We start from the raw sequence: 16747 nt of genomic DNA on the forward strand, positions 1-16747 counted from the left end.
GCTAGCAATGGTATCTCATGGTATTTGGAACACCTTGTATAATTATTTCTTAAAGTACTTTCCCTTCCTTATAGAATACTCTATGTATTCACCAAAAAGAAGAGTTCTCTGTGCTTAAACGCAAAATACGATCATCTCGCATAGCACGAAACGCGGATCTGGGATAACAGAATCGTTCAAGAGTACGGTACTGCCGTCGAGTCGTTATAAAAATATGCCGACCGCGGCGATTTATCTTGATCTGTCATACGTTAACCAGTTGGTGGCTCCCTCTAACAATGGTTGTTTTAAACTGTGTTTGAAATTTGAAATTGTTTGACATTCCGTCCATTATATGATTATAACGTTTAATGGGTTTTGTTATGTGGTTTTTACTTTAAAACTCACTTAATTTTCTGGCAATGAACTTACTGATTTTCTGAGTGAAACTGTGGGTATAAAGTTCGGAAACACCTCATTTAAGCAGCACACAATAATTTAGCTGATGACGGAGAAATGTAGTGACTGAACAACAAGAAGGATGGCACCTCTTCGAACATACAGTAGAAATTCCAACAAACCCGTAACCTCTGCACAGGCTTTTGATATGCTGTTTGTGAATAACTTATCTCTGAAAAAGATATATAAAAAAAAACCACAAACAAAGACACTCAAACTTAGAAACTTTTCCAAGAAATTAAAGTCTGTGTTAAATGACGAATCACTCCATGTTAATGTGAATGATACCTTTGATCGACTGTTAAAAGCACCACAAGCACCCTGCAATTTATGTTCTTCAGGTTCCAAGATTTCCTTCTCTAAGCTTATTCCACTAGGCAATGTTAAAAATCCATTAGCAATACAATATTCAGGAGCAAAGATAAGCTCTTTTTCCAACATATCAAATGGTAATAAGTCAGATAATAATGGCACGCATTTACCTCAAGATACCACTGCTATGAGTTCTTACTTTGCAAATGCAACACCTTCAGATATAGCAATTACTGAAAGTTTAGAAGTTGTGTCGGATAATGCTAATAATACCAAATTTGTCAATAGTCGTAAAAAAAAGGCCTCAATGACACTTAGATCAAGTACCTCAAACAAAGCTCATACTGCCAAAAGTCATTTAGCCGTAAGGCCTCAGAATGTGTCAAAATCTCAAATATTCAAAGAGCCATCAAATGATATAAAATCTGAATTTGAGTTTAATCCTTTTTTAACTCTTGGGGTTAATAATATTATATTGCACAGCAGTACACCCATTCGTTCAACCAGAAGAAAACGTGTAATGGTTCACTCTTTCTCACCCATCAATACAACAGATCCAATTAACAACTCTATAGTGGAGTCTGTAAATGAACTTAAAAGTTGGGCATGGTCAGTACCTAAAATTGGTTATAACAGTTTGAAAAATGGGAAAATAACAATGTCACAAAGCTTAAAAGATTCTCAAACTTCTGATATTAAAAACAATGGTGAAATTGAGATGAAAAAGAAGTTGCCTGGTAGATTAATTATGTCTGTTAAGTGTGATACTGCAATTCCAAGCCAATCAGTTCCAAATACTGATATTCAAACCTTTGATAAAGCACTGAATATATCATGTAGTGGGCATCAAAGCAAGTCAGTTGTCGAACCAGACTTCAAGAACTTTTATAAGGACCAGATTACACCTGATATATTTAGCCAAACTCACTTAGATACGTCCGTTTGCTCAAATTATTTAGAAAAGTTGGAACAACGATCCTTCCAAAAGACAACATCTCTGAGTGAGAACATAGAAGAATCACTTTTAGTCAGGGCACAGAACGAGCAAAGTATTGCGATCCACCACACACCCCACCTGAGTAGGACAAACATATCTTTAAAGGATTTGTTTGTTAATTTGGATCATAACGTTAATTTTTCAAAATTTTTTTTGGCAAACTCAAAAATCTCTAATCAAAAAGTAAAACAACTATATGTGAACCTGTCTAGACATAGTTTGCCAAAACTGAAAACAAATTGCTTTACCAAGTATGGAACAAGAAAATATCTAAAACAGACTTGTAGAAAGTTTTCATCTAATTTTAGTACCATACTGCAATCCAGAAATATTCAGGACATCAGTCTCTTAGCCCAAAGGTCTTTAATGGAGTCAATGGTTACACATTTTGCTAAGAATATGACAGAGTTTTATGGAATTCATAAGAGCATTGGTGAGAATGTAATATATATTTTCTAAACTAAATCTCATTTAATTATGTTTCAATTTTTTTTCTGAGTGACTGTAAGGAAGATTTTTTATTAAGAATAACTTTTTGTAGAAAAAGAAAATCGCATGTTTGAAAATGCCTCCAAGCGAATTGGTAAGAAGTTGTCCTTTGGCCTTCCATTGGATGATTTTAATTCAGGAATTTTGCAAAATCAAAATTGTTCCACTAAATTACCCAGTTCCAGTACTCTTAACTTGAGTAAGAGTGAAACACTATATAGCTCTCAATCCTCTGAGTGTTTTGAAGACACAAATTTAAATGTGTCCAGAATGCCTAAAAAAGACTATGTGGCTCAAATAATTTCTGTATCTTCTGATGATTGTGACAATTTAGCTGATGGCCAAGCCACTTGCATACCAGTTAAATCAAAGCCTACCAATTGGATGACGGTAAGGAATGCTTATGTTACTCAGAACCTGTATCAGTCGCTCAAGTCAGAAGAATGCCATACCATGGGAAATGTATCTAGTCAAGCCATGTTGGAGGAAGCTGATTCCACAATCTCTGTAAATAATGTTGAACCTAGGGAAAGCGTTAGTTTACAGGGTAAAAGCTGAGCGAGAGATTTTGTCATTGCGTCAATAAATATATTATATTTTAAGCTGCCAAAATAGCCACAACATCACCTGTCTGTTTGGAAGATATTCAAAAGAATTCTAAAGAAAATTATGGTAAAGTATTCAAGTTTCCTAATCAAACTGATCTACGGGGAAAGAAGGTGTCACGTACGTCCTTGTTACATAGAAGGATGTCCACAATAATTGTCATCGATCTTACTTCTACTATGAGTAAGTATTTACAATACAGTTTTTTCAAAATGTTAGTTTTCTAGAAACAGAATCGCCGATAAATCTAATAATGGTCAAATATTTCACCAATATTTTGAGTTATCAAACTACTTAACTGCAAAACTTAAAGTCTTTAAAAATCCATCTAATAGTGGAACGATTATTTTACAGGGTTCGTTTTTATTTTATTTTGTAAAAGTATATCTGCTTAAATTTTTTAAGGTATGGGTAATATTTGTCTTAAAAAATTATTGAAATGTCAAATTTACGATCATTTAGTCGCACGTGCGCAATCAAGTAACGTGATTGTTAATTCCAATTGAGATCACAGGGTTGTGGCTCTATAATGAACGAGTAGTTTATAGCAACACGTATATCTTGAATTAAACCCTTAAATAATACCATAAATAATTCAGTCAAATAGAAAAATCTTTTAGGAGAGACTAGCAGTGTTATATGCCCTGAGAAAGATCGCTTGTCTGGCATTATCGAAGGTCGACTTTGGGGGACAAGCCTTTCGCAAAATTACGCCGAATTAAGTAAGAATATTGTTTGTTAAAAGAAATACAAGCTAATTAAGCTGTAACTCAATTTAGGTGGGACAAGCAATGAAGTTGGTATTGGTTCTTCTTTGCGAATAACATCGTTAAATGATTTGAAACGTCCAGATATCACTGCCAGAGACATAATTTTAAAATATTGTGAACAAACCGATGCGGAGCCATTTGAGAAATTGTTTCCCGATTCGTAAGTTGTGTCTTCGGTTTGTGAAGTTAAGCTTTACGTTTAAATACTTTTGATGTAGGTTACTTAAAAATTGTAAAAAGATAGGAGAAGGTGCTTATGGCGAAGTGTTTATGTATAACAAAAGTGACGGTAGTTCGGTTGTAATGAAAGTGATTCCTATCGAGGGCGATGTCGAAATTAATGGCGACAGACAAAAGAAATTCCATGAAATCCTACCGGAGGCTACTATTGCGTCGTAAGTAAGCTGACTTGATCATTTAACATGGGCTTGAGATGGAGGTTGAGTAAATAGAGTGAATTTTTTCGTATCATTTTGCAATAAGTAGTGGTGAGGTGTCTGTTGATTTTGTGTATAATATATGAAAATAGCGATGCACTAATAAAGGAAAGCTCATTTCAGCACATTATCCCAATTACGCGAAAACAAACTGAATTGTACTTCGGCTTTTTGCGAGTTGCAAAGGTTACGGTGCGTCAAAGGACGGTATCCTGAAAGATTATTGCGTCTTTGGCACAAATTCGCTACTGATAAAGGTATCAATAGTAATCTAGCTGATTTTAATTTCGGTAGCTAAAGAATAATTTTTAGGTTCCGAAAATGAGTGTCCTGATGTTTTCGACAACGAACAACTTTACATTATTTTTGAACTCTCCAATGCCGGAGAAAACTTGGAGTCTTTCGTATTTAGTAACGCCCAACAAGCGTTATCTCTTTTTAAACAGGTATTTTAATTATATGCTCCATAAATGGGCTATTTTATTGATTTTATTGTCCAGGTGGCTTACGCGCTGGCAGTAGCTGAAGAAGAAGTGGGGTTTGAGCATCGTGATTTGCATCTGGGTAACGTATTAGTGCAGAAAATTAGCAAAAGCTCTTTCGCTAGTTTCAAACTAAAAGGTAATGCGTAAATTTAAACTAAAGGCAATTTAATGTCTAATGATGAGAATAGGGAGGCTCAAAAGGTTTAGAACCTATGGAGTGAAGGCAACAATAATTGATTTTACTTTGTCGAGAATGTCGTCGGATGGAGTGAGTATTTTCACAGATTTGGCGGATGATCCAGAATTATTTACCAGCCAGGGAAACTACCAATTTGATATCTATAGACTAATGAGGGACAAGACTGAGTAAGTTTTCATTCAACATTTAAAAAATCCAACTATTCTTTTTTTTATAGAAATAACTGGAAAAAATTCACCCCGTATACCAACGTTCTGTGGCTGCATTTTTTACTAGTACAATCTGTGACTGTCTTTAGATATCGGCATACTAAAACCAAAATACATAATATGTGCAAATGTGATTTGATCAAGTTTCGAGACAACATTTTGAATTATGGTTCCGTGTCTGAATTTGTCAGTTGTTTGAAATAATTGTTATTTTCGTTCAATTTGAAGTATTTGTTTTCTACTTTTTAATGTTATGAATTTAGATTTAATTTTATATAAACTGCTCAAAAATAGTTAAAACGGAATTGTATTCAGTCATTTTCGGTAATTCGTATTCCAGAAACGCCTTACCGGACTTTTATGACAAAGATTTTGAAGAAAAAAAAGATCTTAAAAAAAGGTTTGTTATGGACTTTGTCCGATATTGAACATTTTTTTTTTATTAGAAACCAGTTATTTTGTTTAAATAGAGCGAAAGGTTTCTTAGACACAACATAATTAAATTGATAATGAGTTTTTGAAAATACAGATGTTCATTCGGCAAGAATAAACGATACAAAGCTAAGTTATTATTGTAAAATGTCGACATTTTAATTTACAGTTAAGGATTGAACTTTAAAATAAATTTTGTTTTTTAAAAGTACATCTTTTCGCTGTTTTCTTTATAATCATAAATCATTCTTATCCATTGATCGTCTCGTCTCCCTTTTTGATGTGTTCCCGACATTAATATTTTCAGGCTTTTCATTATTGTATGCAAATTATTTTTTCAAATTCGGAACGGTTACCTCTACGATAACCAATTTTATAATGAATATAGCGACAAGTTTAACTTTGCTGTTGATGATGATTTATGTACCGAGTTAGGAAATGCCAAATTTTATGTAGGTAAATGGTGGAATTTTGTTCTATATCGCAATCGTAATCGTATAATTTCACAATGTGACGCGAGTTAAAATTCCTAATGAGTCTCATACATGATTCAAATCCTGTTTTCATTTGGCAACTAGTTAGCGATCTTAATTAAGAGTATTGTTGCTCTATTTGGCAAAATTAGAAAAATACTTTTAATCTGTGGTAGTGCGAGTCAACCGAGTTCCATTTCTATGATTTTTTCTATTAATTTGTGCTCTAGTATTCACATCTTTTAAACTCAAAGTTAGATGAGGATGTAAATGAAACTGAATATTTCAGTTGGTTGAACTAGACAGAAGCTTAATTACCCCTTTATTCACAAAATGAGGAGACGTGAATAAGTAATCGAGTATATTTAAGAACACTTTCGTGGCGAGTTCTTGGAGATGTTAAATTTTAAATGCGCTTGCTAAGCTTTATTGCCTTTGCTTCCAGTAAATTAGATGCTCAAGCACGTTAAAAAAGGAACATTTTTGTTTGATGACGTTATTGGAGAATATAGAATTGTGTTTGTTACCATAAATTAGAATGCAGTTCATTTTTGAATATAAAGTTTCAAACTGCAACGGTAATATAGTTAAGGGCCACACGGGGCAAATTTTAGTTTAAACGACGGCAACTTTTAGAAGCCGAACTCTAAATTAGTTTTTCAGACAATATGGGAAGTTTTCCTGATTGTAAATTTGGTGCTGTTTATGCTTCCTTGATTACACGCTACGAGAAGTTCTCTGACTTTGCGCATTAGTTAGGAATGTTGGTGTTCTACAGTTAATTTAGTTATAGTTGGTCTATGTAGCAATTAGCTTCTTGATATCATCATACCACAAATCAACTAGTTGCCGAACATATGCAAAGTTTTTGCCCCGACATTTATTTTGTTGATGTCAACTTTAATAACCCATGGAAACTTGAATTTCTTGCTTCGATTTGAGGCAATACGTAAAAATTATTAAGCATAATAGAACACTAAATCTAAAAAAATTCACCGATTTTTAATTTTAGTGATCAGTCGAACTGATTAGATTTAAATATTTCATCTTTCAAGTGAAGTGAAGCAATTTGCGTTCATTTTACTAATACAAGGTAAGTTTATAAAGAAGTACCTATTTTTTTAGTAAATTATGATTTAATATCTCAAAAGAATTTAGATTTCTTACCGTTACAAGGAAACTTCAAAGGTATTTAATGCGGTAAAATTACCGTCTTCGGATAAATATACTCAGTTTTATATGAAATGCGCCACCCAGTAATAATAATAATTAAGTCTTGTAATTTTAGCAAAATAATGCTTTAAAATAGAGAGAATAAAATATAAAATGAAGCCAACAGTTTTTGATCTGTTTATTTCGTTGCTCAGCTATCAACAAGACATCTTAAAATGCCCTCAGCGACACAGTATCGAAATAAAAAAAAACAATATTTCTGGGGCCAGTATTAGTACCTCGCATGCAGACTTTACTGGATAGCATTTTCAAAGAGCATAATGTAAGGCTGTATACTGTGAACATAACTCCGAATTACCTGAAAGAAATACTATTAGAAATGTTGCCTTGGCCTGCATGGTCACCGGACCTGTCGAACATTTTTGGGACATGATAACTCACCGAAACTTACTAAAACTTCCAAACAATATGTATTGATCATTGGTTGCAAATAATGCCGTAAAAAGTACATGTTTACATTGCTGTACGAGGCGATGTCCCTTACTACTTTTTAATTAATAAATGTTTTTTTTTTTACTGAAACTTTGATCATTTGATACTTTGTTAGGAACCACTATTTTGCCAAAATTACCAGACTTAATTATTATTATTACTGGGTAATGCATTTCATATAAAAGTGAAGAATGTATAACCTCGTTATAAGCCTCAGAATACGTTGGAAAATAAGACTGATGCGGATTGCGAGATTTCAATAAACCTATTTTTCCAACTTTAAATAGGTATCTTTTCCGGATATGAACATTTCCTTCCTTTTACGGAAAATGGATATTGCGGAAATAATTTAGTATAAGACATGCAGGATAAAATAAATAATGAAACATGCACGATGATGTTGACAAACGCTGTTTTCGCCTGGCATACAGGTAATTTTATGTACGACCGGTATTCTGTATAAGGCTTTTGTATCTTGATATAAGGAATACTAATGTTAATCTTAAGAAAGGCCGATCCATCAAGTTAATTTTTTAAGATGAAAACTTCAGCTGGTGCTAGCAGCGACACAATAGTCGCCACAATGTAATTTTGAAGTTATACAGGGGATCACAGATTTTAGTCTACAACAATTAGCTTAAAATTTTGCAAGAGTAAAAATAAGTACAGTTTAAGTGTAAAAAGTATAGATTGGAGGCAGAGGCGTAGGCTAAACATAATTTTTATATGCGTTGTGCTATTTGCCCAAAAAAGTACATTATTATTAAAGTTTTCTAATTTTAATAAAATCTCGAGTATATTGGTAGATATTTGGATATCTCGTGTTTCTATGAGATTATTTAGTTTAAGATTTTTTTCGCCTATTTTTGACCCTTGCAAAGCCCGAACAATTAGAATTATACAAATCTGACAAACTTCGAATTTGGTACTGTAATCTGTTTGTTAGTGCCATTTTGCCAAATCGCTCACAAAAACGGAAGTTCAAAAACTGTCATAATTCAAACGTCCAATTTTGAAACGAATTAAAAATCGGAATAAGAGACTTTGAGCCAAATATTCTTAAACTTTGGGAGGAATCCAAAAATGTCAAGAAATATTTAGCCTCTCACAGTATTACTTCGAAATTACTATATTTCTCCCAAAAGACTTAATTTCTCGTAAAGTTCGATAAAACTTGAACAATAATTTCACAGAAAAGCTGCGTAAGATTAATATTTCCTGGAACACGAGCTCCTACATATAATTATGCTATTAAATGTGATATATAATATCAGGCCTCGGAGAAGGCAAAATATCTCGATCTTCCAAATTTAACTGAAAATTTCGAACAGAACTTAATGGGAGCTTCTTCGGGAGTAACATTTGGTTTGCTAACGGCATAACACGTGGAGGGTATACGGGTGGTAAGGGATTACTAACCGTAATGAACAAAAATATACAGGTTATGAATAAAAAAAAAACTTTAATTGCAATACATACTCATATTTTATAATAAACTCCTATTTTATTTGATTTCAAATTGTCATTACGTCTTTTCCATGTTGATAATAAACTACGATTTTATCAAAAACGGTACAAGATATCGATTAAAGTAAGATATACCTTTTATGTAGAAAAATTATGAAAAAATCAAACCACGAAAAAAAATACCGATTTCTTTAACGTTCTAAGAAAATAAATGAGGTCAAATGTCAACTTTCATTGTTACCATGGTAATTGTTTAAAAGTTACGGCAAAAATACGTTTTTAAATTTGAACTTTAAGGGCGAATAATTTAGTAATTAAGCCCGCTGGGATTTTTTTTTAATTTGAAGCACTCGTATTCTTTTAGTTTCCTCTATAACCCCATGAATTTGTGAATGACCTTTCCGGATACTCTTTATACAGGGTTGCTGGTAACTCTACGTGTTTCTTTGAGGAGGTGAGAGGACATGAGATGAGAAGTAAATAGGATCGGTATATGCATTATCAAAAACTCATTAGGTTTTGAGTTATTTAATTTTTGTTTTATTGGGAGTCTTAATGGTTTCAGAGTGATTTTTCAAAAAATTCTTTTTGTATTTTTTTACTTTCGCTACTCGATCACTTGTCCAACAGCGATACGATACTTAGGCAAATATTTGCATTTTGTGATGATTTAGGTATTACTTAAATTTAAACTGAATTTGTTCACATAAAGCATTGTAACTTTTTTTTTGAAACTGCAAATGATTTGTTGAACATCTAAAAATTCATCGGATAGCTATTGAAATGAGGAAGTTTTTGGAGCAATTTGTACGCATTTTATCTGCAACATTTTTTAAGAATTGCTCAGAAGAAGTTGGGGTAGCTGATTTTCAAGATTTATTTTATAGAAGATTTATGCAAAATCTCATCAAAAATGTAAATGTGTTCACGAATATTTCATTGCACACGGAAGATCTTGATGTTAGACAAGTGGTAGAGTAGCAAAACTAAAAAAAAAATCTTGAAATGTTACTTTGAAATCATTGAGGGTCTGAGTAAAAAAAATTTGAATAACTCAAAATATAGTGAGTTTTAAATTATGCACCTATATATATAGGTTCAATTTACTCCTGATGTCATGCTCTATCACCTCTCCAAAAAAATACGTCGAATTACCAGTAGTCCTATATGTATTAAACGTTTCCTTAATAAATCGTTTATTATTTAAATTACGTTCGCTAATGTAAACATTCCTATAATGCGAACCACACTTGGTTTCAATCAATTTACGTTATTGAGCGTCTGCTGCATTATGAATGAAATTAACTTGACATCAATGCTATTTGAGGTGGCGTCACTTGGAAAATCAACCCCCTCCCCCATTCTTTAATAAAATGGTTCAACCAACTTTTTTACACCCGAGCTTAAAAACAACAAACTCCCTGAGGGCCGCCCCTGTGAGAAAACGGCCAGCCGATCGCTGTTTAGACATGTCGCGTGTCTCTAATGCGGAACAGTTATGGCTATTTTATTGTACTGCTGACAATTTGATTATGGGCTGCATTACAGTACTGATATCGTTATTTTTTCTTTGTTTTGCTGTCTACGATGTCTTAAATGGAAAATATAAGAAAATAACGTACAAAAATGTTTCCCGTAGTGTTCTCAACCTATCCATTTGACAATTTTAAAATGAATTGTTGCATTATAATAATTATTGTTCAACCTCAATAGGAATATAAAAGGCGCGCGTTCCACACACTATTGGCGCATTCCTCTATTACCAACTCGTCGCTTCGCTTGTCCTTATGAAAACCAGAATTCGTGCGCCAATGTGCTGTCTTATGAAACTTGTACCTTCACGTGGTATTATTTTATTACTAAACTACCTGTCAAGAAGAATTAGATACCCGGGGGATACCAAATTTTTTGGCTGTTTTTGATCCGATTGCCTCAGGGAACTGAATGTTTTTTATTTGTACAGTATGTTACGCAACACCTATACATAGAGGACCAAAAGTCCCACTTAAATTTGTTAAAAATTAAAGGAAATATTTTTCGTGAAAGTGCTGGAACACATCAAATATTGTTTTTAGTTGTACATTTTTTAACGTAACAGAGATATACAGGATGTCCCATTTAAAGCTGTGTTTGCAGATTACTCAATAATAGTATAGCGTATGAAAGAGTTGTCCGGTAAGGAGGGGGACACGTCATGTAGATAGGGCCTTTTAGCCAAATCATCATTTCAAGGTTATTTCAAGGACAACTTTTTTTTCAAATGGTAACCCCGTATTTTTTACAGATCCCTGTAGATCTTCAAAAAATGAATATCTTTTATTTGAATATTGTTTTTTATTAGAGGTTTTGCTGCAGTTATCTTTGATTTTTGTCCAATTTTTCAGATAGTCGAAAGAAGTGCATTTTTTTCTAGAAAAGTTTTGCAATGCATATTCTGTTTAACATTCATAACAATCCTTCTATCTAACGAAAAGAAAAATTATTTCTATGAGTAATCTTGAATTACAGCTTTAAATGGAACACTCTGTATACATATAAGGTTACCCCACAAAGCAAGTCTATATGGGTGAGATCAGTCGATTTAGGAGGCCATTCTAAATGCCATCTTTACATATTCCATCGATTGTATTATTATTATTGTTATTATTGTATAGGTATGTTACATGAAATATGTTCTGAATTTCTTAAAAAACTGAAAAACGTCACCATACATGGGGATACCTAAGAAAAAACTGAAAATGTACATTTATTTACTACATAGTAACCCTGTATACATGTCTATTACGTCAACAACTGCACAACTAAAAACAATATTTTATGCGTTTCAGCATTTTCATAAAAAATATTTCTTAAATTTTTAATGAATTTATGCGGAACTTTTGGTCCTCTACGTATAAAGATTATATGAGGAAGTTCTAACTATCACCTTAAATTGCGGTTCAACTTCCAACTCTAAACATACTCCAACCTTCTTTCTCAGTCAACAGCTAAAGAGACGCAGCACAAAGGATTAACATCAATTAACTAAGCTAATTCAGAAGTTTTCCGTGCAAGGTGAAAGACGGAGTTAGCATGCAATTTACTTGAAGAAAACAATCCAATTTGCCTTAAAATGTGTATGCTAACATTTCAAAAGAAGCAAGATTTGTTAGTAGCAATGGCGTCGTAACCTAGAACACATCTAAGGATCTAGGACGAGGTTTAATGACGTAATTTGACATAACACTTTACTTTTATTAAACACTTTATGGACGTACTGGGCAGTCTGAGCAGCAAAGTAAGTTATTTTAAATAGAAATTGGTGACATTTTTTATGTTAAGTAATTTTTCTAATAGACCTTTTGAAACGTCGGTGCAATGAGAAAACATTTTATACGTCGTGGTTAAATTAAATAAAGCTATTTTTACAGTTTGAAACGGTTATGGATACTTTACCACACTGCCTGCAATTTAGTCCTGCGGTATATTATCCCATTAAGACGGTTATTTTTTTCTCTGTTGTGTTGGCGGCAATTGACGTTCTGCAACTTAAGTGACGTCCGAGACTGTCAATTATTTTCCAGCAATGCTGCCACCCTGACTTTTGTCAACATTAAAATCGCCAGATCCTTGATATTTACAATCATTTGTGACTTATTAATATCATTGTTTCAGCGCAATTAAAAAAAAATAATGTAAAATTACAAAAAAAAAAAGATTTTGTTGGCGAATTTTTTCGGTCATGCGAACAGGGAAAAATTAATTGAAAAGCCACCTGACTTTCTCTATTTTGCCACAAAATAATTGCTTTCTATTTTCCCTTAAATAAAATCGCTCTATTTGTTGGCAAAAACAGAGCGGTTGCGACTGCAGTTGGGATTAACAAGGTTTTTGCTATGCCCTTTATTGAGCCATGGAAACAGGGAATTTATCTGACTGCAACACGGACTGTCTTCTACTTTCCCATGCGTTGCTCGCTTTAATGAGTTAAAAAAAGAAGCTCTCTCTGCATGGTCATTCAGCTACGGTTCGATGACCACGCGATGAAGTAAATTTCATTAATCCAATCACATTTGCATGATTTTACGCAATAGAAGCAATCGTACGTGACAGACAATTTTTCATTCTTCACTCGAATATACAAAACATCAATAAAGGTATCTGCGTCAGAATACGGTCGCACTAAACGGCCATATACAAAGATTTATGCAAATATTTCCATCCAATCTGCGCTTATCTGCTACGGGGTTCAATGCCAATTATTCCACTCCAGCTCTTATTGTTGGAAGTTTTCCATAACATATATTCCAATAAACCTAATTTGAAATTCTGCTTATTCAGCGTTTTCGCAACCGTATACTTATTGCAACGTATAATCCAATTACTACAGTTCCTTAAATATAGATTTAAAACGATTTAAACCATTATTAAAATAAACGAATAAAGCATGTGAATATTCAACGGTTAACATCATTTCGCAGTATCTTGATGGCGTGTGAAATGAGGTCAGGCAGGAATTGAATTAAGACGGGTCATCGAAGCAGGAGTGATGTACGACCTCTTTTTACTCGGACCATTGAGCATTAATGGAACTTTCCCTTGTTAATGCGATTTTTGGTGGAGAGGTCAAAAAGATGGAGAATCAAAATATGGGTATCGGACAAGCCACTTTATACGCCAGATTGCAGAATAAGATTGAATTGTTGCTACGTAAATCAGCAGTCTTCCAGTAAGTTCCTTTTGGTCTCGTAGGGATTTGAAATATCGCTTTTGTTTCCAACAAATACGGAAAGAAAACTTAGGGAAAACGTCTTGGTTTGTTAGGGATCGTTCTGCCAACTTTTACCGGGTTTTTAGAGGCCTCACGAGATTGTTGGAGAACTCGCACCATTTAGGCGCATTAAATTGTAGGAAATCGTTCATTTATAATCATCTTTGTGACTGCAGACTTTTTTGATAATCAGTGTAAACCCACCACAAGAAAGAAAAATTAAATTGAAAACGTCCAGTTTTTTGCGGATATCGCCGGAAATTTTTGGAATTGTTCAAATCTTAAAACAGTCCGCAGGCATGACGGTTAACTTACGCAGCTTTGTCCTAATCTAACAGGCCTCGGACCTCTTCGAATAACTGAGGTATCTATGCTCGAGCTAGGAAATCGGTCGCCCTATATAATTTCAACAGCTTACACCTCCAACAATGGGCAGCAATAAAAAAAGGTAATAAATGGTCGCTTGTATTTTATCTTGTACTGTTCGTAGTAATTTGAAGAATTTCTCCTTCAAACGAGGAGGAATTTCATCCTGTAATATAATTTTTCAAGTTTTTACAAGTGAGTAAAATGAAATTATAGGATTAAGTTATTATTGTTCTCAATCCTATGCGACAGAAAGAAAATTACAAGAAAATTGAAAATCCGGAAAATCCAGTTCGAAGAACCAACGGCTGTGCTGGGAAATGAGCGAAGGTTTTTGATTGTCAACCAGAAATGATTGAATTAATAGAAATAAATGTGATATAGACGGTATTGCTGAATATATACAGGGTATTTAAAAAAGACGCGGCAATATTTAAGGGGGTGATTGCTTAGGACAATTTTTGAAAAAGGTTCCTACACACATAGGTCCGGAAATGTTTGGTTTCCAAGATACAGGGTGTTAAATATTGCTTAAATAACAGTTTTTGAAAAATAATTAAAATATATCACATTTTGACCGATTTTTTAAAACTTTTTAAAAATTCATCAAAGCGCAAAACATTCTTAGGAAATAAGGGAATAAACCATTAAATTTTTTGAAAATACTTTTGTATGATAAATGGACATGTAAAAATGGTTTTTATTTTTTTCTCACAAATGAAGAAAACTACGACTAAAATTCAAGAGACAAAAAAATATGTTTTTAAATAATTAATTTCAAAAAAATATCCTAATTTAATTAAAGTCAGTAGCGTACATTCTTTTATCAATAAATTTGGTTAAGCGCTCTCCCCGCCTGACACAACTGATCTTAATAATTTTAATCTAGTTTGAGTCAAATCGGCCTCTTATTACTATAAACAATTTTACCAATTTTAAAAAAATTGGTGAGACGATATTTGAATTGTTTTTGAAAAACCATTATTAAAAAAAAATTATACCCTGTATCTTGGAAAAAATAGATTTTCGGACCTATGTTTATAGGAACTTTTTTTCATAAAATAACCTGAAAAATCACTCCCTTAAATATTGTTGCGTCTTTTTTAAATACCCTGTATACAAATAGGAAATTATCTGATTAAAAAAAAGTTTTTCTTCTTAAGATGTCGTTTTTGGTCGCAGCTGGAATACGCGGCAAGTAACTTTATTGAATTTAAAATATTACGATGCGACGTTGATGCCATTTTGCTTATATAATCAAAAATGCCAATGTTTAAATAATCATTATCCTTGTGTTAGCACATGATTGAAGTTAACTCGCACATATTTCATCCCACATTTCTTTTATTAATTCTCTACTTCATGTGGTTAAAAATGTTTTTCTTTAGATTCGGCAACACTGTGTCTCTAAACATTTGAAAAGTACAGGGTTTCTTATATTAAGCCATGCACTTTAAAAATTAAAAAAAAAACTTTATATTCAAAGCAAAAATCTTTTATTAGACATATACAACATACATACTGCATAGCGAATTCTATAGGGATTTATCATTAATTTAGATACCTATTCAATGTTTCAAAATTATTTCTTCTAAATGCTTTTTAGTTCCATATAATTTTCAATTTTAAGTTCAAAATTTTGCATCACTCGGTGAAGTAAATCTTATTGAATCCTTACAGTTTCAGGTCGAATCCGTTCTTTTAGTTCCAAAACTGTTGCTACACAATACCAAACAACGACCTTTGGACTATAGATTTTTTCAATTTGATTAGAACATTTTTTTTGCCTTTTAAGTGCATAATTTAATATGGTAATCTTTGTATAAACCAGAAATCGTTATCGCCAAATCTATACTTTGATTTTCGCCATGACATAACCGTTCACTAGAATTATGTAAAAACACCTACTTTCGCTACAGTTTTTGATGTGTTACCACTCCACGTATAAATGGACAAAGTTACGAGTTTTGCGTAACTAGTCAGCGGGATTCTACGAGATTGATAAAGAAAAAATCTATCCGTTCCAGCTTCATTAGAACAAATCTCCCATCCTAATTCTAAAAACTAATTTGTTTTTTCGCTAAGTCGCTTTTCAAAACGATTAATTTTTTAGGCAAATTTGCAAACTTAATCAATAATTATATAATAATATTTACTTAATGTGGATTTTTTTACAGTCCATCGCACGTCTCCACTGTCGTTTCTTATAAGCCTAAACTACTTAATGAATTTTGACATCTGGATTTTTATATTACTGGACATTTCTTAGGTTTCTCTAATGTTTATTTCGTATTTTTTGCCTTTCCAATTCGAATTCTTACACAGTTTTTTTTTCAATCTCTTACGTTATCATTACTTTACATCTCAAGCTCCAATATGAGTAATTTTTTACTTTCTGGAAAGAAGGATTATTATTGCCTCTTCCACGAACACTCTCAAGAGTAAACCCAACGCTTTAATGTTGAAAATGCGATTGCATTAATCCTGCACTACTCTTCTTATATTATAAGAGTAAAAAGAGTTCTTTTTTTCTCATCGCACCACTTCTTCGTAATCTAGTAAGAGTTCATTTTTCATAGGCAGGACGATGTGCCTTTTCAACTCTACCTCGAAATAATGTTAGTTTTTTAAGCTTTTTTTATTTACGCACTC

The 16747-nt window shown here is 32.9% G+C and overlaps 2 protein-coding genes across 4 annotated transcripts in view; one reads left to right on the forward strand and one right to left on the reverse strand.

Annotated features, from left to right (window-relative positions):
* The window catches only part of LOC136348793 (limbic system-associated membrane protein-like), a 136745-nt gene that overhangs the window by 13772 nt on the left and 106226 nt on the right, over window positions 1–16747 (reverse strand). The window lies entirely within an intron of this gene.
* On the forward strand, window positions 315–5585 carry LOC136346311 (uncharacterized). Of its 2 annotated transcripts, XM_066295378.1 has the most exons (12): window positions 315–1998; window positions 2056–2180; window positions 2289–2783; window positions 2840–3025; window positions 3463–3564; window positions 3622–3772; window positions 3831–4007; window positions 4173–4306; window positions 4362–4495; window positions 4550–4670; window positions 4723–4900; window positions 4951–5585. In XM_066295378.1, the coding sequence occupies exons 1-12, from the start codon at window positions 521–523 to the stop codon at window positions 5144–5146; spliced, it is 3477 nt and encodes a 1158-aa protein (XP_066151475.1). In that variant the 5' UTR covers window positions 315–520; the 3' UTR covers window positions 5147–5585. The 2 variants fall into 2 exon arrangements, with proteins under 2 accessions (XP_066151475.1, XP_066151466.1); XM_066295369.1 differs by having other exon boundaries at window positions 315–2180.

Source organism: Euwallacea fornicatus, chromosome 2 (assembly GCF_040115645.1).
Source record: "Euwallacea fornicatus isolate EFF26 chromosome 2, ASM4011564v1, whole genome shotgun sequence".
Taxonomy (NCBI): Eukaryota; Metazoa; Arthropoda; class Insecta; order Coleoptera; family Curculionidae; genus Euwallacea; species Euwallacea fornicatus.